Source organism: Ovis canadensis, chromosome 13 (assembly GCF_042477335.2).
Source record: "Ovis canadensis isolate MfBH-ARS-UI-01 breed Bighorn chromosome 13, ARS-UI_OviCan_v2, whole genome shotgun sequence".
Classification (NCBI taxonomy): domain Eukaryota; kingdom Metazoa; phylum Chordata; class Mammalia; order Artiodactyla; family Bovidae; genus Ovis; species Ovis canadensis.
In genome coordinates this window covers 24409682-24432262 of record NC_091257.1, presented here as the reverse complement: position 1 = coordinate 24432262, position 22581 = coordinate 24409682, and the positions used below count along the sequence as shown (strand labels likewise).

Here is a 22581-nt window from a genome sequence, read left to right as displayed (position 1 = left end):
GGGGAAAAAAAATTCCCCAAAGACACAACACCTGAGCAGACATGACCGGCCAAGTAAAAGGAACCTGTCATCTCAAGAAGCATGTGCTCCAAACAAAGACAGCGCAGATCCCTGCGAAGCTGGAGCCGCTGTCAGGGACTATCTACCCTCTGGGAGATTTAAACACTTCCTGAGTTTGCTCATCATTTGATCAGATTTGCCTAATGAATTAACACCAATGTCTGTGGCGCAGAAGTGTCACCCCAGCATGGCTGTTCAGCTTTTAGCTCTCATCACATGAAAGCTCAGGAGACTAAGAGAGCTCTGGCAGGACAATAAAAAGCTCTGCTTGTTACCTCTTTACTCTTTCATCCAACCTGGAATGCATATGGGCCTGGTACTGTGCTGTTGCTGCTGCTGCTGCTGCTAAGTCGCTTCAGTCGTGTCCAACTCTGTGCAGCCCCATAGATGGCAGCCCACCAGGCTCCCCCATCCCTGGGATTCTCCAGGCAAGAACACTGGAGTGGATTGCCATTTCCTTCTCCAATGCATGGAAAGTGAAAAGTGAAAGTGAAGTCGCTCAGTCATGTCCGACTCTTCACAACCCCATGGACTGCAGCCCACCAGGCTCCTCTGTCCATGGGATTTTCCAGGTAAGAGCACTAGAGTGGCACTGTGCTAGGGGCAAGAAAATCAAAGATGGCCAAACTGTGGACCTGCCATTTTGGTTTCCTAAAAAAAAATTAACAAGTCATTTGAGCAACAGTGTGGTAGGTTCCAAGGGAACATGGTAGGAAAAAATCCAAAATTAGACTGCAGACTTGTAAACAGTGAAAAAAGTTCTCTGAAATTGTAATTTACTGTAATTAGCTTTCCTACTGGCTCAGAGGTGAAGAATCTACCTGAGATGTAGCAGACTCAGTTTTGATCTGTGGGTCAGGAAGATCTTCTGGAGAAGGAAATGGCAACCCACTCTAGCATTCTTGCCTGGGAGAGTCTATGGACAGAGAAGACTGGCAGGCTACAGTCCATGGGGTCACAAAGAGTAGGACAACTATTATCAAGAAAAAAAATGAGGCTTTCAATGGTCATGGTTATGAGTTTGAAATCCTGAGTTAGAATTCCAGCTCTGCCATTTATCTGCTGTGTGGTCTTTGAAATTTTACTTAGTATTGCTAAATCTCAGTTTCCTCATCCATAAAATAGAAGGGTTACAATGACAACCACATAGGTTTGCTATGGTGATTCAATGAAATCATCCAAGTGAGGTGCTTAGACAAAGGATGCACTCAATTTTTCAACACGTGTGTCATTAAATATATGCATGTATGTATATGTGGTGCACACACATGAACTCAGTCATGACCAACTTTTTGCGACCGTAGCCTGCCAGGATGCAGTGTCCATGGAATTTCCCAGGTAAGAATACTGGGGCAGGTTATCATTCCCTCCTCCAGGGGATCTTCCCAACCCAGGGATCTAACCCAGTCTTTTGCATCTCCTGCATTGGCAGGCAGGTTCTTTACCAGCTGAGCGACCAGGGAACCCATATATATATATATATATATATATGTATGTATGTGTGTGTGTGTATAAATAAATACATAGTTAGTGAAAAATCAAGCTCAAGTGGATTTGCTTCTAAAATCCTCTTGTCCTCAGCTGTCACTGGTAGACCAAACTTTACTTATTTGAAAAAGTATGGTATGGTATATTAATTCTGAACCTCAAAAGTACATCTACTGAACTCAATAGAAGAAATACAAAATGTAGAAATGGGGTTAGAATAAAATCAATCTCAATCACACACACACACACATGCACACACAGAAATAACCTCTGATGTACATACTGAAGAGGTCACACATTTCACTTAGGTCAAGGCTCTAAGTTACTGGGTAAACCAACTACAGCAAATCCCCTATGTAGGAAGGAGTTTCATTCCAAGAGTGTGTTTGTAAGTCCAACGAAGTTAGCCTAGGTACCTAACTATCACAACTAGCTGTACAGTACTATAACATTTATAATACTTTTTACACAAATAGTACATAAAAACAAACAAACAAAATAAAGAAAACATTTTTAATCTTACAGTACAGTACCTTGAAAAGTATAGTTGAAAGTTCACAACTTGAAAGTTCATTTGTAGGGACTTACTGTACTCTAAAGACTTCCCTAGTGGGCCAGTGGTTGAGCCTGCCTGTCAATATCGGGGACATAGGTTCGATCCCTGGTTTGGGAAGATCTCACATGCCATGGGGCAACTAAGCCCGTGTGCCATAACAACTGAGCCTGTGCTCTAGAACCCAGGAGCCGCAGCAAGAGAAGCTGCTGCAACAAAAAACCCGTGCATCACAGCTTGAGAGTAGCTCCTACTTGCTGCAACCAGAGAAAGCCCAAGGACAGCAATGAAAATGCCACCTGGCGCAACCAAAAATAAACACTGATAAAAAAGAGCTTCACAGGTAAAGGGGGTGATGTCAATCCCATTGCTGCTGCAACCACCTCATAGAATTTCTTTAACCATACATTTAATAAATCTACTAATATATTCCAGAGGATACACTTATCTCCACCCTCTACGGAAAATCATTAGTCAACTATACTTAGAAGCAAGGGATGAATTTTCTTTTTCCTTTGCCCCCTGCATAGAACGTGACTATTTGGGGGGTTCATTCACTGCTGGCAAATGGCCATTTCCTGCCTCTAGACAGAAAGGCTTAAAAGAACTTATACAAAACAGTCAAAATCCTCTGCAGACATCCAATAACTTATAAGGGAAAGAACATTTTGATGAGTTAGTGCAAATGAATCAGGACCATATGGATCCGATTTCCCTGGAGTTTTAATTTGTAAAGAGAAAAACTTCTTAGAAAAATGATCTTTGTAGATGTCACTGAACCCAGGGGAAAAACATATGAGATGATTAATCAACTTAATACATTCCCAAGTTGCCCTGTGCTTAACTGAAGCACACCCAGGTCATTTGTAGATCAATTCAGACTGTCAAACATACAGACCATCATGCTCTAATTGTTTTCAGAGCAGAATTTTGAGCAGCAGAAGATATTAAGTTGGTTAGTATTTTCAGCAATGAATTTCAGTACAACTGTTTATTTTCTAATTCCTTAAATAGTTAATTTCATCAGTGGCAGGAGATTCTGGAAACACAGTAGGTGACATGTATCTGCATATCCAGGGGCCAATCCACAGGTAGGTGGTGTAAACAGGCTCCCATGCAGGACAACATGGTACCAGTCAGAAAACACATTCCTTGTAGCCTACTAAATGGTGGCCTCATGCCCAAGGAGAACTAATTTGCTTCACGTGACTGGGTGCTTTATTCTCAGGTTTTTCAGAAACCAATATAACTGCACAAGATCCAAGAGACAGACTCATCATCTGCATGTAATACTCAAATAATGATTCAGTTGTATATGTTGATGACTTTTACTAACTTATTAAATACATCTCATGCATAGAGGCATTTGAATACGTATCCAGAGACAATGATTACTATAAATAAGATTTCGGAAAGGTATTAAAAGTGCTTTCTTAAGGAAATAAAAGCCCCTACTATATGTAGGGTGCCACGGAAACCTAGCTAGCAAATCCTATGAATATTTAACATGAGTAAAGGTGATATATTATATATAGACATGATCAACATTGTTTATTTGTCAGCTCATGTCAAAGGGGATTACCGGATGGAAGAAACAAGTGTCTATCAGTGAGAAGGCTATGGTGGCTACTCTGGAACCTTCTAGACAATACATTCCCATCAAGTCTCCTAAATCCCTTGTTAGAAGGTCTGTTGTTCGCTGGTTTAGAGAGAGATTTACTCTCACAGTTCTCAGAAGATCTTTTTCCACATTGAAGAGAATAAATATGAGCTTGCACCATAGTATTTTCTAACTGGAAAAAAATCTATGAGAGTTACTGGTCTAATCAACCACTGGCTGGAGAAATGTTTTAAAATAATAGGCTGCTGTCCTCCCAGATATGGCAATAGAGTAGATTTAGGCTATGGTGCTGGTATATGATTTAATCATTTTCCCAGAAGACTTTTACCTTATTTTACAGATAAAGAACAGGCCTAGAATGGCTACAGCCTCTCTTGCAATCTCCTTATTCCCAGGTCAGTGTCTTACTGACAAGCTCAGCCATGCCTGGGTCATTAGGGAGTTTCTCCAGTGTATAATCAGGCAGGAAATAGAGCCCAGACCAAGCAAAGATCAACAGGCTCGAAGCAGCCAACATTTACGCTGAAAAATAAATGCAGCTGAGTTTTTCTTATGCCTTATTCAGGCTCTAAATTTCAGCACATAAAATGAAATTTTCACATGGGCACAATTAATCTTTAAACTTTTTTAGGAAGGCCCTACATTAGAAACTAACATGTCTCTCAATAAGCTCAACAAAGCTCGTTTTTCCTGCAGTTTTAAGAGAAGCTGCCGGAGTTTTCAAAGTCCCCATTGAGCAAGAGATGAAGTTGTTGGTTAACGTTTAGGAGCAATGTCAGAGAAGCAGTAACAAGCAAGTCCTTATGGACTAGCATTACACTGATTCAGAAGGAAGCTAAGACATTTGTGAGAATCTGGACCAACTGGAAGAAGAGTGAATTTATATTTATCTCACACCAAGGTTTATTATAAAACTCAAAATAAATCACCTCATTTAAAATCTCTTATTTACATCTTTTTTTTTTTTTTTCTTTAACAGAGTGCACATAGCAGAAGCTACGGGCACAGGAAACACCTCCTCACTATCAGACATCACTTGCTCTGGTGCCCAGCAGGGCGCATGTCAGGGGTTGCAACCCTTGCTGCAGAACCGGGTCTAAGATCAGTACGTCAGGATCTACCTTCCTTGCCTCAGGCCTTCAAAACCTGGATCACAGACGTGAATGCTTCATTCTGACCAGGTTTTAGTAACTTGGATTCACCACAAGTTTAAGAACCCAGATATCCTCCAATATCCTTTCTGCTCTCTGCTTCAAGGAAATAGCCTCCTCACTGAAAGTTAGGGGCTCCCTGGTGTGGACTGAAGATGCCACAGCTTTCTTCTCTACCCTCAAGTTTCTATATGATGAGACTTCCTAAGAATCTTTAAACAGAAATAAGAAGAAGTTGATCTGATTGAGCAGGTCACGTTAGCAAGTCTTTCTATCACTAAGCTCACAATCTGCCTCCTCCATATCTCCAGATCAGTCTATAACTCAGCTGATTTGCATGTTCATAGGTCCACACTCTTGGGAAGTTTCTTCTATTGTGTTTTTGTTTAAGTGTCAAAGAGATTGAAGTACTGGTAGCTTTGGCATATCTACTCCTGTTTCTTACCATAATGAATGGACATGTCACTGTCAAAGAGGTGCAGTTTCCACAGAAAAGTAAAAGTGTTAGCCGCTCAGCCCTGTCCGACTCTATGCAACCCCATGGACTATAACCCACCAGGTTCCTCTGTCCCGGAATTCTCCAAACAAGAATACTGGAGTGGGTTGCCATTTCTTTCTCCAGGGGATCTTCCAGACTCAGGGATTGAACCTGGGTTTCCTGCATTGAAGGTGGATTTTTTTTACCATCTGAGCCACCACAGAAGCAACTTCCACAGGGGCCACCCTTAAATCCAAATGTGTTAGGAAAAACAATGAGATGGCTACAAATCTGGCCACAGTTTCCATATGAAACTGAGATCTGGCTGGGAACATTGCCTCTCAGAGGCAAATCATTTAACTTCACAAGAATGAGAAAGTATCTTTCTTGTTCTTGCCTGAATTAAGCTCGATGATGGTGGCAGGATTGCTGATTTTCCATTCAATCATAGCAGCACATGAATCCTATTCAATTAAGGTGGAGAGCAAGGCAAAGGGTTGTTTTTCCCTCCCTACTCAGCAAGAAGGAAGGCACACACTTCCAGCTTATGAAAATGGCAGTAGAACGTCCTTAAGTAGAGCCTCTCAGTGTCATTTTTATCCCTGTGTCAGATGTAGATCCAACCACATGCTCAGAGGTTTATTTTCTATTTATAAAAATGCCACATCATTTGGATAATCAGCAGATTTAATTTCATAAGGAGTTTTAAAGGTTGTCTATTTTGAAATCACTATATAATCCAGATCATTTACAGAAAAGCAACAGGGTGGGCCCTTCTCCTACACTAAATGGGTCAAGGTTGTTAGAGACACCCATATGGAAATTAAGAATCATCTTAAAGGCATCAGAGAGCATGTGAGAATGATGCTTGATATTTGGTATATCACCTGGAGAATCAGACAGGACAAAACCTTCTTTTGGCCTGACTATGCCATGATGACCTGAGCAAAGACATGACTGTGGCTGTATCAGTGAGGTTGTTCCAGAAGACGACACCAGTGGTGATGGATTCTGGAGCTGGAAGAGACTTGGCCCACATTCCCCATTTTACAGATAAAGAGTACAGACAGATGGCTTTAATTGTCCATATTTACACAGCAGAGTTGGAGTAGGAAATGGCAACCGCCTCCAGTATTCTTGCCTGGAAAGTTCTGGGGTCAGAGGAGTCTGGTGGGATACAGTGCATATGGGGTTACCAAGAGTTGGATGTAACTGAGCATGCATGCACCCACACATACAAGAGAGTAATCTGATTAGAACCCACATTTTTCTTCTGACTTTTAATCCAATGTTCTAATTTTTATATCAATCTGCCTCTTTGAGACAATAATAGCCAGGGTTGAGTTGCACCCTACCTTCACCCATCCAACTTCCTGAAGCCGTAAGTTCCATTTTGACTCCATGAAGGTGGAGAGGAGCTACTGCTACACGGTGGCCTCCCTGATACAACCCTGCAGGTGTGGAAGATGTCCTGTAGCCTCACGGACTTCCAAGTCATATTTTGTAAAGAGATCCATCTTATTTCAAAAACACAAATTTTAATTGTAGGAACATTCTGCTCATATCATCTTAGCAGACTTCTTACTCCCTTTTAAAGAACTGTTCACTTAAGTACTAATTACAGAGAATCTCTGCTTCACCTGTCTCATACTATTTACTCTTGGCTTTTACTCAGTACTGGCTTCCAATAAAACTTACATGTTTCTTTACCTCGAGGTTACAGTAAAGAGGAAGATACAGCCATCAGCAAAAACAAGCTGATGATTTCCCCCTTCATGAAAGTACTGAAAGGCTGTATTTTTAAAAGAGTTCTTACTCACTTTGCTATTAAGAGCAAATACTCAAAGTATTTTTCTGACCCAATGCATTTGAAAAATCTGGAATAATTCTACTGAAAGCAGTAGTTCAACATAAGATGAGCTCTGTGAAAGGGGTAAACTACTTAAAACATGCAGCTTTGGGAAACAAACCTCCAAATAATTCCCAACTGTCCCTTTTCTCTAGCTGAGAATTATTAGCTTGAGTGGTAGATACTAAAATGAGAGGTCAGTTTTGCTAAAATATATCAACATTTTTGATTCTTCACTCAGGGCAGCAAAATGGGCTCTTTGACTCTGTTAACTACTCAGTGATCAGTAACATCTTTAGCAAAATATCCTCTTAAGGTAACCCCTCCCCCCTAGCCAAAAAACAAAACAAAACAAAACAAAACATGGCAGGGAACATGGCCACCGGCAGCTCCTGAGCCCCAGCTCTCTCTGCTCCGTTGCTAAAGTGGGTCCTCAGTTTCCTTTCCCAACACCAGTTTGGATCACTAACTAAAGCAGCACAGTTTGTATTAGTCCACCTATTGTGTTTCTTGATCGATGGGAATAGGATGATGAAGCCTGGAGACAACAGCAAGAGGTTCTAATTTCTGGCTGCACAACTTGGGGGTGTCTGTTGGGAACAGATGCTAACACAGTGTGGGGATGCAGAGGGAAGTGCATTTGCACACTTGGTGAGCTCTCAGGTGGGGTCTATGGTGACACCCAGCACTTGAACACTATCTCCCATCAAGAAAGGCAGAAGCTGCCTTGGGACATGGCTTTTACTGTAACAATGGGTATTTAGAATCACACAATCAAGAGATAAAACTCATATCCAGCCACTCATGAAACTGCTTGTCACAAACTTCAACCCAGACAATGTGAGGATGAAGTATTATGCATATGAATGGGCGGAGAGTGAGTGAGTGAATGAGTGTGTATGTATATGAAAGAGGAGGGAAAGAAGGGAGGGATGGAGGGAAGGAGGAAGGAAGATGGAGGGAGAGAGAAAAATTGTTTCCAAGTCCTGAGGGTTCCTGAAGCTCAAAAGGAACATGGCACATGTGCAAAGTCTGCAAATACTTTTCTTCCATTATGTCAGAGACGATAAGCATCATGGCTTCCACCTGAAGACCGGGCCTGGACTAGTCAAAGGATACATTTTAATAGCAGCCTATTATGATGATGGGTGTTATTACCATAATCACATTCCTGCAACAGAATGTGATGATTTTAAGATGGAATTTATTTTTTTAAATACACACATCTTAAGCTTAAATTGTTCCAGAAACTGAGGCCTGCATAGATGTTCAAATGATACTTCTAGACATAAAAAGACACCCCCCAGGGAGAACCCCAGGCAACACCTCTGGCTTCTTGCAGATCTCTGCATGTCAACCACATCTCTGTCTCCTGCAGAACTGAAAGACAATGCATTGCTTTGCATTTCTGTAAACAACCGTCCACAGGAATTGAAACTTGGTGTGAAGGATATAATTTTCTCATCAGAAATGTAAACATCATTTCATGTTTCATTTAAGCCCTCCTATTAACAACCACACACACAGATCCTAAGGTGTTCTATGTCAGTGACATAAGGCAGGCCCTGCAGTGTTTTTTTTTTTTTTTTTTTCTTGGTGATCCATAATGTGATTCTGAAATAAAAGTGACAAACAATTTTTAACACTGCATATGTTCAAAGACCTCTGCCAAGAAGGGGAAAAAATAGTCTTGGCGTCAGAAGCTGAAGTATGACACTTCCTCTGTGATCTGTGAGGAGGAAAGGAGTGGCCGCGTCCCTGATCTTGTCAAGTTAACAGCAGGACGGCAGATGAAACTTTCAGGAAGCTGAAGCACGTAGCTTCAGTGGATTCCCATTTCTATGCTCTGGGGGAGAGGAATGTGTTCACCTTTTTCCATACTTTGCGGATTGTGTGTCTGCAATGCTGGAAGGCAGGGAGGAGGATGCTGAAACCAGAGACCAATATCTTAACTTCTAAAGAACACCAAGGATGAGACCAAAACTAGTTCTGTTCTCTGACTGCCAGCAGTTGTCTTGAGGCCTAGACTATACTGGGTAAGGTCTGGGACCTTAGCTTGCAACAAGTGCCGAGCTGGGCACCTGGCTAGGTATCACACAACATCTCGGAATGGCCTGCCTCAACTGTAGGCAAACTACCCCAAGTGACAAACAGCAATACCCAGGTCTGTTTCCCTTGGAAGGCACAGAGCAAACAACTTAAATGACAAGCAGATAATATTTAACATTCTCGACAGCAATTTGTTGGTGCTAAAAGCACAGTTAAAAAGTATTATATGTTAGGCAAAGGTCCAAACTCTGCAGGCAATGAGCAAAAACCTCTACCGTCCTCCTACACAGAAGAAAACCAACTGATTTTGAAAATGTAGACCTGGGGCTCCTCCATGTCAATGATACCCAAGTCAAGCCAAGTGCCCATGGAAGGTCTGCAAAGGTAAACCAAAGGTTGCAGCATTGAATTGTTCCCACGGCAGAACAGGGTGATGGCTTGTGGAGGAGGGGTCTATGGGCAGGATAGGGGAGATGAGGGAATTCCCATGAAGTAAATTATTGGGGAAGATTTCTGGAAAACTGCCATCCTCACCTCAAAGATCCGCAGAGAGGCAGTTAGGGCCTGGTCTCAGGTGAACCACGACCTCCGCTCTGAACAATGGCTGCCCAAGGCCGGAGCTTTAATGAGAGCTCCCAGAATGCTATGCTTCTGCTCAGCTATCTGCTGCTTTATCACTGGCAGAGGGGTAGGCAGGGGGTACAGGTCTGTGTCACACTGTAACTGAGGCCTGGTTACTATCTGAGGGTTTCCAGATTGCAAGTGTCCTGGACATCCACTGATGTTCTGGCTCAAAATCTTCATCCTAGGTGCCTTACTGCCTAAGATAGTTTCTTGGAAGCCTTAACCACAAGCCCTCTAGGCTGTAGGATGGTTACTCCCTTGGGGTATTTGAAATCACTGAACATGGCCTCCATAATGGGCAAATGGCTCACAACATCAAGCCATTTGTAGCTTTTACAAGTGAAAGACATCCTATTCTTCTTCTGCTACCTATGGAAAAACTGACAAATACAGACATTGCTCTGGAGACTGGTACCCAGAAGGCAGATGAGTCCCCAGGGTGGACCAACAGAACAGGCCCTGTAGAAACACCATTTAGCCTAACTTCCAGATAGGAAAGGGGAACCTCCGAGCTGTGCAGTGAGGAAATCACTATTTCATGAGGAACAGTATTTTTAGATGGTGTGAGAAATGAGGAATGCATGAAGCTGCGGACCATAACACGGGGCAGTCTCCCCAAGGCAGACATCTGGGCCACATTTCTGCTGCTCATTTCCATAGGGCCCCTTGTTTTGCTCACTTGTCTCTTTAAGAAAGTTTCTACTTGAAAAAAAATGGGTGCTTCTGGAAGGGTTACCATGCCACATGCTGTCAACTTTTTATAGTCAACTCTGACATGCTTTTCTCTTGATTTTCTGAACTTGTGAGTTCTTAATTCTTGATTAAGCTGAAAATGCCAGTGGGTAATCTCCACTCCTCATTGCCCACCTCACGTCTGATCTCTGGGTCTCCCTGCCTCGCACGTTATCTCTGCATCCTGATTTCCATCTCCTTATGTTTCTGGTCTTTGTTTAAGATAATCCATCTCTCTGGTCTTCCCAGAGCAATAATTCAACTCTCAGTAGTGAATATTCTCTTTTGTTTTCTCAATTTTTCAGTCAGAAGTCATTATATTTCTTAGTTTTGGTGGGTCACCAATATGCCCTAATTATATCCTCTTGAGAATTCACCTTCCTGTTTTTAAGAAAGTGCTGCTCCATCTCTTCCGTTTGAGCCACTGCAGTCAGAGTCAACTGCACTATTAATATTTGTTCAGCTGGGCTCCAGGTCCCTGAGTCCCCTTAAATATGTGGTGACAAGAGCACCCTCAGAGCCTAAACTGCAGGCAAGTGAAGCAAACTGATGGTGGATGAATGGAACATGCTTTTCCCAGTCCCACCACTGGGCCCAGGTGTACCAGTCAGCCCTCTCAATGTGGGAATGTGTGATTTGTGTGACAGGACAGAATCAAATCAACTGTTCTGGAAAAAAAAAACAAAACCAAAAACTGTATGTTAAACCCGATGCCCTTGCCCCCTTTTCCACCATCACTGTGTTCCCAGCAACATTTGTCTCCTGCGTGGATTTACTGCAGGGCCCCCTTAATCAGTCTTCCCCTTTGCACTCAGACATTTTTCAAGTCCATTCTCCAAGTAGCAACCAGACTTTGGTCATTCTCTAGGTGAATCTGCTCATGCTACTCCTTGTCCCAAACCCTCAACAATTTCCCATTAAAAGCCTTAGCAAAAAAGTCAAAGTCTCTCCATGAAACCGCAACATTCCCATCTGACCCCTGACGGTCTGTCCAAATTTGTCTCCTGCTATTCTTTTATCTCTTTGTTCCACCACACTCTCTCTCTTATTGTACTTGCAAACAGTAAACTTTCTCCCCTCAGGGTCCGCCTCTTGCTTTCTCTCCGTGTGGAATGTCCTTCCTGAAGACCTCTTGTGTGGCTTGGCTTCCCATCATCCAAACCTTCATCCCAACGTGATGTCCTCAATACAATCTCTACATTCTGCAAAAGTGCTTCCCTGGTGGCGCAGAGGTTAAAGCGTCTTCCTGCAATGCAGGAGATTTGGGATCGATTCCTGTGTTGGGAAGATCCCCTGGAGAAGGAAATGGCAACCCACTCCAGTATTCTTGCTTGGAGAACCCCATGGATGGAGGAGCCTGGTGGGCTACAGTCCATGGGGTCGCAAAGAGTTAAAACCACATTCCCCGAGAACCCACTATGCAATTACTTGGTTTTACTTTGTACTCTTTGAGATATTCTATTTATTTTTTTAACTTAGATTTCTCTTTTCCTAGACTATGAACACCATAAGAAAATGTATTTTTTTCAGCATTCTGTCTCTAGTATTAGCAAAGTGTCTGGTTTTGAGTGAGACTCAATATACAAACATCAAAAGAGTGAATTAATGAATAAATAGCTTAAACAATCAGGATGCCAAAAGAATACTGCCATGAAGAGACAACTGAAAAAGTCCTTAACCTAGTTTGTCAACAGAGCAAAAAATACATCAAAATATTGCTAGATAATCCATTTGTATAGCTTTTATCTATGCCGCACAACTTATAATCCATTTATTAGGCAAAACCTGACTTGTTGAAATTAAATTAGCTGATGCATATTTAGGGAGCTTCTTGAAAAAGCATTCACATATGCTGTTTAAAGTTGTAATGACAATAACTAAGTTATGTTTCTTAATCCAAATTATGTAGATTCCCTACAATGAATCTAAGACATGAGCATGGAAAGAATAAGACAGCAAAAGAATGAACTCAAAGAGAGTAGGCTAGTAAGGAGATCAGAGCAGAAAAAAAAAAAACACACACACATTAGGCGGGAAAGCTAAGCTAACAAGTATCTAAAAAAAAACAACAACACCTCTCTGAATAATTTAACTAGGGAGACTCCATCAGAAAAATGTGTCAGTGAGGTATAGATGTGACCAACATGATTGTTCCTCCTCATTACTTATGTTTTATGTAGTTATGTGTATTCCCATCACATGCCAAGATGGCTCATGGGGATTTCCAGTGTGGGAAATGTCCTTGGATTATTACTTTACTGGAAATGATGGATTCACACCAATACGCACGCTCATTTATCAGTTTTCAACTCATGAAACACTACATTTTTGCCAAGCAGATGGGTCTTCACTATGACTGAGAGATATATTGAAGATTACCAGCTTTCAAAGGAACTGAACGTCTCTCCTAGCCTCAGGAGCATTCCAAGGAGGAATGGCTCTTAGCATCAGGAGAGGCAGGTCAGACTCTTGGCTCTGAGATGCTGAAGTTTTGAGTTTGTCATTTAACCATTTGATTCCAGATGAAGATAAAGATAGCAATACCTACCCTACATGTTCTGCAAGATTGTTGTGAAAATAATACATGTCAAATAAATGTTTTGGAAACTGTCTATTTTGGTTTAATTTTTACTCTGCATCTTTGAGGTTATTGTGTGTGTGTGTATCATTACCCATTCCTTTTTATTGAGTAGGATTTTTTATTATATGTATATACTACAATTTTTAATCCATTTACCTGTTGATGGACATTTGAGTTGTTTCAGTTTTTGGTTATTATGAGTAAGCTGCAATGAACATTTGTGTACAAGTCTTTATGTGCTTTGTTTCTCTTGGACTTGCTGGGCCTTATGGTAGTTTTATGTTTAGCTATTTAAGAAACTGCCAGTTTTCCAAAGTAGCTATACTTTTTATAGCCCTGAAAGCATGCATGAAGTTCTAGTTGCTCTATAATCTTGCCAACACTCGGTATTGTCAATACAGTTGACCATTGAACAGCAAGTGTTTGAACTGCAAGGATCCATTTACAAGTAAATTTTTTTCAACTGTATGCATCACAGTACTGTGCTACCCACAATTGCTTGGATCCACAGATGCAGGATCTTCCAGGGTTAACTCTAAGTTACATTCAGACTTTCAACTGCTGGTTTCAGATTTTTACATGCAGATATCAACAGAGAGTTGGTGCCCTAACCCTTGGGTTGTTCAAGAGTCAACTGTATTTTGAAGTTTAGCCATTCTAATGTGTGCGTTGTAGTATTTTATTATGGTTTAAATTTGCATTTCCCTGATAACTAAAGATACTGAACTTTTTTTTTCATATGTTTATTGGACATGTCTATGTCTTTTGTAAAGCATCTGTTCAAATAATTTGTTAAACTTGTTTTTTAAAGTATGCTAATTTCCAAATATTGAGGGATTTTTCAGCTTTTATCTGATACTGATCTCTGTTCAAAATTTGATTCTGTTCAGAGAACACACTCTATAAAATCTTAAGCCCTATTAAGTTTTGAGACTTGTTTTGAGACCTAGAATATGGTCTACTTTGGTTATTATTTCATTTGCACTTGTAGTGAATGTACATGTTGCTGTTGTCAGAATGTTCTCCAGATGTTAACTAGGTCAAGTTGTTTGACAGTGTTATATACATATTTTATATTCTTACTGATTTTCTGTCTACTTTCTATTAATTATTTGGAACACAGTCTTGAATTATCCAGCTATAACTGAGAGTGTATCTATTTATTCTTTCAATTAAAAATTCCTTCTTTTGTTTCATGTATGATGCCATTCAGTTACTGGATGTAAACATTCTAGACTTAATATCTCTTCTTGATGAATCAAACCCTTTATCATTATGAAAAGTCCCCCTAATCTCTGGTAATATATCTTATTCCAATATCTTCCTTCTCTGATATTATTATATCACTCGGATTTCTTATATTTACTTTTACATGGATATATATTTTGCCATCCTTATACTTTTATCCTATGTTTGTCTATATTTTTTTGCATAGCTAATTGCCTCATTTATGCATTCCTTTTTTTTTAACTTTACAATATTGTATTGGTTTTGCCATACATCAAAGTTATCCTCTAAATTGAAGTTGTCCTACATACACCTTTTAAAAGCAAGAGGAAAAGAAAAAGCAAGCACCAAAATGGGTATGTCTGACCACATGGTCTTCTACTTGAGATCAACAATTTTCATACCTGTTTTAAAAATGCTGAAATCAGAGTAGTTAGCAAAAATGACACTGCTGTTTATTTAAATACAGAAAAGCACCAAGAGCTCTCATTAGGAAACTCCCATAGTCTCTTTCCATACCCAGACATTTCCAAATAATCTGTTTCCCAGCAAAGGAGAAAGCTAAATTCACGGGCCATCATAAATGGAACAAAATACTCTACAGTACTCATGAGCAAATGAGGACAAAGCCAAAATCATAAGAAAAATGTACAATATTGTGTGTTGTCTGAAACCTATTTGCTGTTATATGTTAATCACTGAACCTCTAAAATCCAAGCCTCCATAGCATATTTACTTATTGTGTTCCTTGGTTTACTTGAATAATCCTTTTACACATCACTGCATATATCCTGAAGATCTTATTAAATAAGTAGAAAAACAGGCATGATGTACAATGATGGAAATATTCAGTTTCATTAAAAAAAATCCCCATCATGATGATTTAGCGCAATTAGTCAAACCCACTCCAATATCACACTCAGAGGTTGTTTTAAAGATTGGTAATATATAAAGTGATCTTAGATTACTGAAAAAAATTAACAAACATCAGAAATCCCCTATCAACAAAGGTAACTCCTTCAGGAAAACAGAACCAGACGATCCCTGAATTTTTCATCTTAATGAAACCAACCCAGTTCTTTTATGCAAAAACCCACTTTTTTCTAATGAAGCAAAAATGAGATCATGGCTAAATAAATCTGACCATTTTGCCCATCTTCACCACCAAAACCAATCAACCTCATGCCGTCAGTCAATAATTACAGAAAGAGAATCACCCATCTTTGGCTCAATGACTAGGTCTACTGGATACTTATGGAATAAATGTATCTGCCTTTTCAAAACTGAGGATCAAATCACAGCATCTTATATGTTCACTGACTGTGTTCCCCTACCTCGTGCTGATTCTTGGCCAGCCATTCCTTAATGGTGCTAAGGGCGATGACTGCAGCAGGCTCGTTTGGAAAACCTAAGTGAAAAGAAGAAAAAGACAATTTTTTTTTTTTTAAAGGCAAAGGTGATAGAGAGTCAGTCATGGATGGATATGGGTTTTTTCCTCATTTAGTCAACATTCAATCCAACCATTTAGTACTGAGCAAGGCAGACCCTAGTAAGTGGTCTACACACTCTAAAATTAACATCACAGGAGATGAAGTCTGCAATGCTATATACAAGAACACTGGTCCTACATCCATCTAGAGCAAGAAGGGCAATAGAGAACTAATTGTCTCTTCAGTTGTATGGTTATCTATTAAAAAGAATTTACAATTGCTTAACGGTTTTCACAACATTTTCATATAATTTTCTCATAAAGTTCAGTTTGGTTACTCAGTTGTGTCCAATTCTATGTGACCCCATGGACCACAGCACACCAGGCCTCCCTGTCCATCAGGAACTTCCAGAGCTTACTCAAATGCATATCCATTGAGTCAGTGATGCCATCCAAGCAACTCAACCTCTGTCATCCCCTTCTCCTCCCTCCCTCAGTCTTTCCCAGCATTAGGGTCTTTTCAAATGAGTCAGCTCTTTGTATCAGGTGGCCAAAGTATTGGAGTATCAGCTTCAACATCAGTCCTTCCAGTGAACACCCAGGACTGATCTCCTTTTAGGATGGACTGGTTGGATCTCCTTGCAATCCAAGGGACTCTCAAGAGTCTTCTCCAACATCACAGTTCAAAAGCATCAATTATTTGGTGCTCAGCTTTCTTCACAATCCAACTCTTACATCCATACATTACTACTGGAAAAACCATAGCCTTGACTAGATGGACCTTTGTTGGCAAAGGAATGTCTCTGCTTTTTAATATGCTGTCTAGGTTGGTCATAACTTTCCTCCCAAGGAGCAAGCATCTTTTAATTTTATGGCTGCAGTCACCATCTGCAGGGATTTGGGGGCCCCCCAAAATAAAGTCGGCCACTATTTCCATTGTTTCCCCATCTATTTGCCATGAAGTGATGGGACCAGATGCCATGATCTTAGTTTACTGAATGCTGACCTTTAAGCCAACTTTTTCACTCTCCACTTTCACTTTCATCAAGAGGCTCTTTAGTTCTTCACTTTCTGCCATAAGGGTGGTGTCATCTGCATATCTGAGGTTATTGATATTTCTCCCAGCAATCTTGATTCCAACTTGTGCTTCCTCCAGCCCAGCATTTCTCATGATGTACTCTGCATATAAGTTAAATAAGCAGGGTGACAATATACAGCCTTGACGTACTCCTTTCCCTATTTGTAACCAGTCTGTTGTTCTATGTCCAGTTCTAAGTGTTGCTTCTTGACCTGCATATAGATTTCTCAAGAGGCAGGTCAGATGGTCTGGTATTAACATCTCTTTCAGAATTTTCCACAGTTTGTTGTGATCCACACAATCAAAGTCTTTGGCATAGTCAATAAAGCAGAAATAGATGTTTTTCTGGAATTCTCTTGCTTTTGATGTTGGCAATTTGATCTGTGGTTCCTCTGTCTTTGGGAGAGGGTGGGATGATATGGGAGAATGGCATTCTAACATGTATATTATCATGTAAGAATTGAATTGCCAGTCTATGTCTGATGCAGGATACAGCATGCTTGGGGCTGGTGCATGGGGATGACCCACAGAGATGTTATGGGGAGGGAGGTGGGAGGGGGGTTCATGTTTGGGAACACATGTAAGAATTAAAGATTTTAAAGTTTAAAAAATAAAAAAACTAAAAAAAAAATATGACCAGTCTGAACATCCAGAAGTTCACAGTTCACATATTGCTGAATCCTGGCTTGGAGAATTTTGAGCATTACTTTGCTAGTGTGAGAGATGAGTGGAATTGTGCAGTAGTTTGAGCATTCTTTGGCATTGCCTTTCTTCGTGATTGGAATGAAAACTGACCTTTTCCAGTCCTGTGGCCACTGCTGAGTTTTCCAAATTTGGTGGCATATTGAGTGCAGTGCCATAACAGCATCAACTTTTAGGATTTGAAATAGCTCAACTGGAGTTCCATCACCTCCACTAGCTTTGTTTGTAGTGATGCTTCCTTAGCTTCCTTCCCACTTGACTTCATATTCCAGGATATCTGGCTCTAGGTGAGTGATCACACCATTGTGATTATTTGGGTCATGAAAATCTTTTTTGTACAGTTCTTCTGTGTATTCTTGCCACCTCTTCTGAATATCTTCTGCTTCTGTTAGTTCCATACCATTTCTGTCCTTTATTGAGCCCACCTTTGCATGAAATGTTCCCTTGGTATCTCTAATTTTCTTGAAGGGATCTCTAGTCTTTCCCATTCTACTGTTTTCCTCTGTTTCTTTGCACTGATCACTGAGGAAGGCTTTCTTATCTCTCCTTGCTATTCTTTGGAACTCTGCATTCAAATGGGTATATCTTTGCCTTTCACTTCTCTTCTTTTCAAGATGTTATATTAAAGTCAATTACCCTCGGTTGACAAATCAAATAAATTCAGGTCAGAGACTGCATGTGGTGGACTCAGGGTAACATAGTCAGCAGCCCTCCATCAATGAGCTGGCACAAGACAGGGTGAGAAACTGGTCACACAGTCAAACCACTGAAAGATATTGTACAAATTCAAGGCAGGCAATGCCTGCTCCATTTAAAGCCATTGGAAATGTCAACATGAAAGGACCTGATTTTATAGTACAGGTTTGGTTTTAGAAGGGCAGGAAGAATGATGCACTTATAACACATCAATGAGCATGAGCACGCATAATCGGAGTTTCTAAAACTCATCCTGTAGTGTATGTAAACAAACACATTCAAGAACTCACAGAATCATCAGACGTTCTGCCAATAGAGATAAATGTGAGGGGATAACCTTATAAGTTACTCATTTATGGGGCAGAAAGGAGAGTGACTCCTACTAAAACTCAAGCTCACCACTGCCTTTCTAGTCACAAAAGTCTGTAGCCCTTCACTCAGTCTTCATCTTCTTTGGTATTAAATGTTTTTAACTCGTTTTTCATATTACAGTGTCTCTTCCCTCCTGATTTTTTTTTTAAATCTTTGAAGTGTTTTAAAGTATATAGTTTAGCAGTTTTTATGTCCACAAACTTGTGCAGTCATCATCACTAATCCCAGGATATTTTCACCATCCAAAAAATAAGCTCTGTACTCATTACTCTCCCCAATCTCACCTCTCCCTCAGCTCCTGGCAAGTACTAATCTACTTTGTCTCTAGAGATTTGTATATTCTACTCCTGGATTTTCTTTCTTCTATCTTTTGGTTACACTGCACAGCATATGGGATCTTAGTTCCCCAACCAGGGATTGAACCCTGCCGCCCACCCCTCCACCCCCCACCACTGGAAATATATTCTAGTAGTTCTAACGGCTTAAATACTAATGGTTTAAATCTCAGTGGACTTTCTGAGAAAATGTGAGAGAGAAATAAAAGAGGACTTGTTTGCCCCCACTTCCAAAAGTAAGTGTTGCTTGTCTAATTAAGTCTCTACATGCTTTGTGAACGAGTATAGAAGGAAAGGGACCAAAATAAAGCAGTGCCAAGCTCCACTTGGTCACTGTCACCGGGGAGAGAGAACCCTGCAATATGAAAACCAGTGCACACGTTCTGAAACGTGCAGATTCGTTTATGGCATTTAGGATTATGGCTTTCTTGCACATTGTTTCACTTTCCTTAAATGAAGTCTTCAAAATGTAAAACTCTTAAAATGAGAAAAGCCTGTTTGTTCATTAGCTAGTTCACCAAACAGATTGAACCCACTTCTCTTACGTTCTTTACCACTAGTGCCACCTGGGAACCCCATCATTTAATTAGAAAAGGGTATATATGTACATACACATATGTACTTATGGATATATCTGTATAGACAGACCCTAACCAGTCCTTGTCTTTAAATCCCAAAGTTGGGAGGGAGGAAATAACAGGAGGCCGTTACAATCCAGCAAACAAGGGCATTTAGGAATGTAGGGACACGGATGAGAGCTGAGCAAGGAAGGGGGTTACTTTCTAGAAAACGACAGAATATTTGGGAAAGGGAACGGTATGTCAGGAGCCGAGGGGGACACTGTCCTTGGGAATAAGATGTGAGCAGCAAGGAATTGATGGAAAAGGGGAGAGAAAGTGAAGTGGGGGAGCAGGAGTCCTAGAGGGCTGCAAGGAGAAACAAGGTGGCCAGAATAGGTGTATGTGGTTAGGGGTTAACCACAGTGAGATTTCCAGTCCAACTCTCCCCTGAGTTGAAAACCTACATTTGTAATTACCCAGGTGCCTCCCCTGATGGGCTGTAGAGCTGGACGTACAATGTGTAACCAAAAGTGCAACATGCATTCGTCCACAAAAGGAACCCCTTCCTGAGTTTCTGGTTCTGCCCAAGCTCTAGCTCTCTTTTAGCAACTGCAGAGCCCAGCAGCTTCCCCCCTGGTAACTTGGTCCCACAGGCAGTGTCCCTCTGACACATCTGACATCACCCCGTTCTTCCTTACCCATCGATCTCACAGAAGGTCTGATCCACTCTCACCCCAACAACTGCGGTTGACTTGTACCTGTGCTCTTGGTCTTCTCCCCTTCTCTCGCCTATCCAGCACACTGCCTTCAGGTGACTCTCCTAAAGTACAGTTACCACCACCTCACTCAAAACAATGGCAGCCTTGGCTGACTCTCCGTCTCCTTCAGAATAAACCTTAGCATCTTAGCTTGGGTATATACCCCAGGGGCCTTTCTAGATTTGTCTTACCTCTATTTTCTTCCCATGAAAACCTCCAACTTTTTGATGTGTTCAAGAAGTATTTAAATAGTAAAATTATAGGGCTATATAAAGCTAATAAATTCTGTAATCACACTCAGTTGCAATGGCCATCAGCATTAACCTTTAGAAGATGTAATTCCCCACAGAGAAATTATACAAGTTCTCCTAGAACCATGGCAACTCTGGTCACTTCTCAATGATGTGTGACCTCCTGGTCACTTTCCCACATTCATCAAACCTCTGGCACTGAGTTATAGTTTTCATCTCCACCTCCAGGCTTGTAATAACCTTGGGCAATTTTAACATCCAAGATGATGACTCACTCAACACCTGGCTTGCCAGTTCCCTGATCTGGTCATTTTTGATGACAACCCCCACCTTACCTCCTCCCCAGATCACACTGTGGACCCTGATGTAATATTTCCATTCCAAAGCTATCTCCCAAAACCTCTTCTTTTTAGAAAGTTCAGCCACTTTCCAAAGAACAGCCTTTGCAAGCCTTTGAAGGCTGCTCTGTCCTCAGACCACTCCCCAGATTCGTGCTAATACTTCTCTCCTGAGTGGTCTGACTCTGTCTCATGTTGTTTTACTCTCTGCTTTCTCATTCCAGCCACACTGACCTTCTTTCTAGTCTTTGAATGTGGCATGCTCCTTTTCACCTTCCTGCCATGAGGCCTTGCTCATGCTGTTTCCTCTTCCAGAAATGGCATTTTTCTCTTTTCCTAGCTGATTTTAACATTTGCTCTTTGCTCAGCCAACACTCCACCAGGGAAGGCTCCCCTGATACAGATGACTACTCACCTCATGCTTTCATAAGACCACGTGCCTTTTCCTTGCAGCACTCACTGGAGTTGCAATTTTATGTTTATTTATGGAAATATTTGGTTAAAAATCTTCATAAAGTGAAAGTCCTAAGGAGATAAGCTACCACACCTGTTTTTAACTCATCACGTATCCCTAAAACATTGCTGGCACACAGGAAATGATCGATAAGTACACGTGGACTAAGGAACCTTTGCACCGACAGCAGGAATGGTTAATTACTGGGAGAACAGGAGCACTTAGCTCAAGAGTATGGTGTGAGATGTCCAAGCAGAAATGATGTATCCACATTATCCTATTTCATCCCTGAGGGAAAACTATTGAGAAACTGCATTTGAGAAAATATAGCTCCTGGTGGGAAGATATGCTGTAATTAAAAGGGGAGGAAAATATCCAGACAAATACCCCTGAAAACATACTTGCTGTCAGCAGCCTAAGTAAACAAGATAAATATTATACTATGTTCTGGGTAAATAGCAACCACACAACCCTTTGCCCACTTAACTGCAAGACCCCAAGGGTTACAAGCAAGACCAATGAATAGACAAGGGTGGATTTGTGCCCAAGGATGGGCTCCTGAGGAGAACAAGGCCTGCCTCAGGAGGTCTCAATGGTATTCTGGTCACCAAGGGGCTTTTGTTCACAAAAGCAGAATGGCCACCCAGAGGCAAGGCTGCAGACAAGCTTCAGATGAATCATTGAATTAGATGACATAGAAAATCTCTTCCAAGTATGAGGGTCAATGAGGCTGAGAAAACCATTAGCAATTCAGGGCCAAGCATGCAGGGAGCTGTGTGTGTCCAGGTGTGCATAGGACATGCTTCTGTCATTCCAAAGCTACTTAGTTCCTCATTCATTAGGGTTATTAAAATTAACTTTTGCTGTCAACGGTGAAGCCAACTTATACAGTTTTTAAAAATTTATTTTGTATTTAAGTTGCTTGCAGTTTTTCACACATACACATATGTGCATGCGTGTGTATGTATCACACACACACTATTTACCACATCAAGATATAAAACATTTCCAATACTGCAGAAAACTGTCTTGCCTCAGGTCAATACCTATGCCCTGAAGGAACAGCTAATCACAGATTCATTTGCTTTGTCTGCTTTTCCATTTCATATACATGGACAATGTGCACTGTCTGTATTTTGTTCAATATCATGCCTGCCTGATTTATCCACGTATCCATATAACCATGCTACATTCA

General features: G+C 40.9%; 1 protein-coding gene across 4 annotated transcripts in view; it reads right to left on the bottom strand.

Annotated features, from left to right (window-relative positions):
- MACROD2 (mono-ADP ribosylhydrolase 2) overlaps positions 1-22581 on the bottom strand; it is a 2333538-nt gene that overhangs the window by 625693 nt on the left and 1685264 nt on the right. For all 4 annotated transcript variants that reach the window (XM_069547115.1, XM_069547113.1, XM_069547114.1 and 1 more), the window contains one exon: positions 15748-15821. In XM_069547115.1, coding sequence (XP_069403216.1) covers positions 15748-15821 — 74 coding nt within the window. The remainder of the gene's footprint in view (positions 1-15747; positions 15822-22581) is intronic.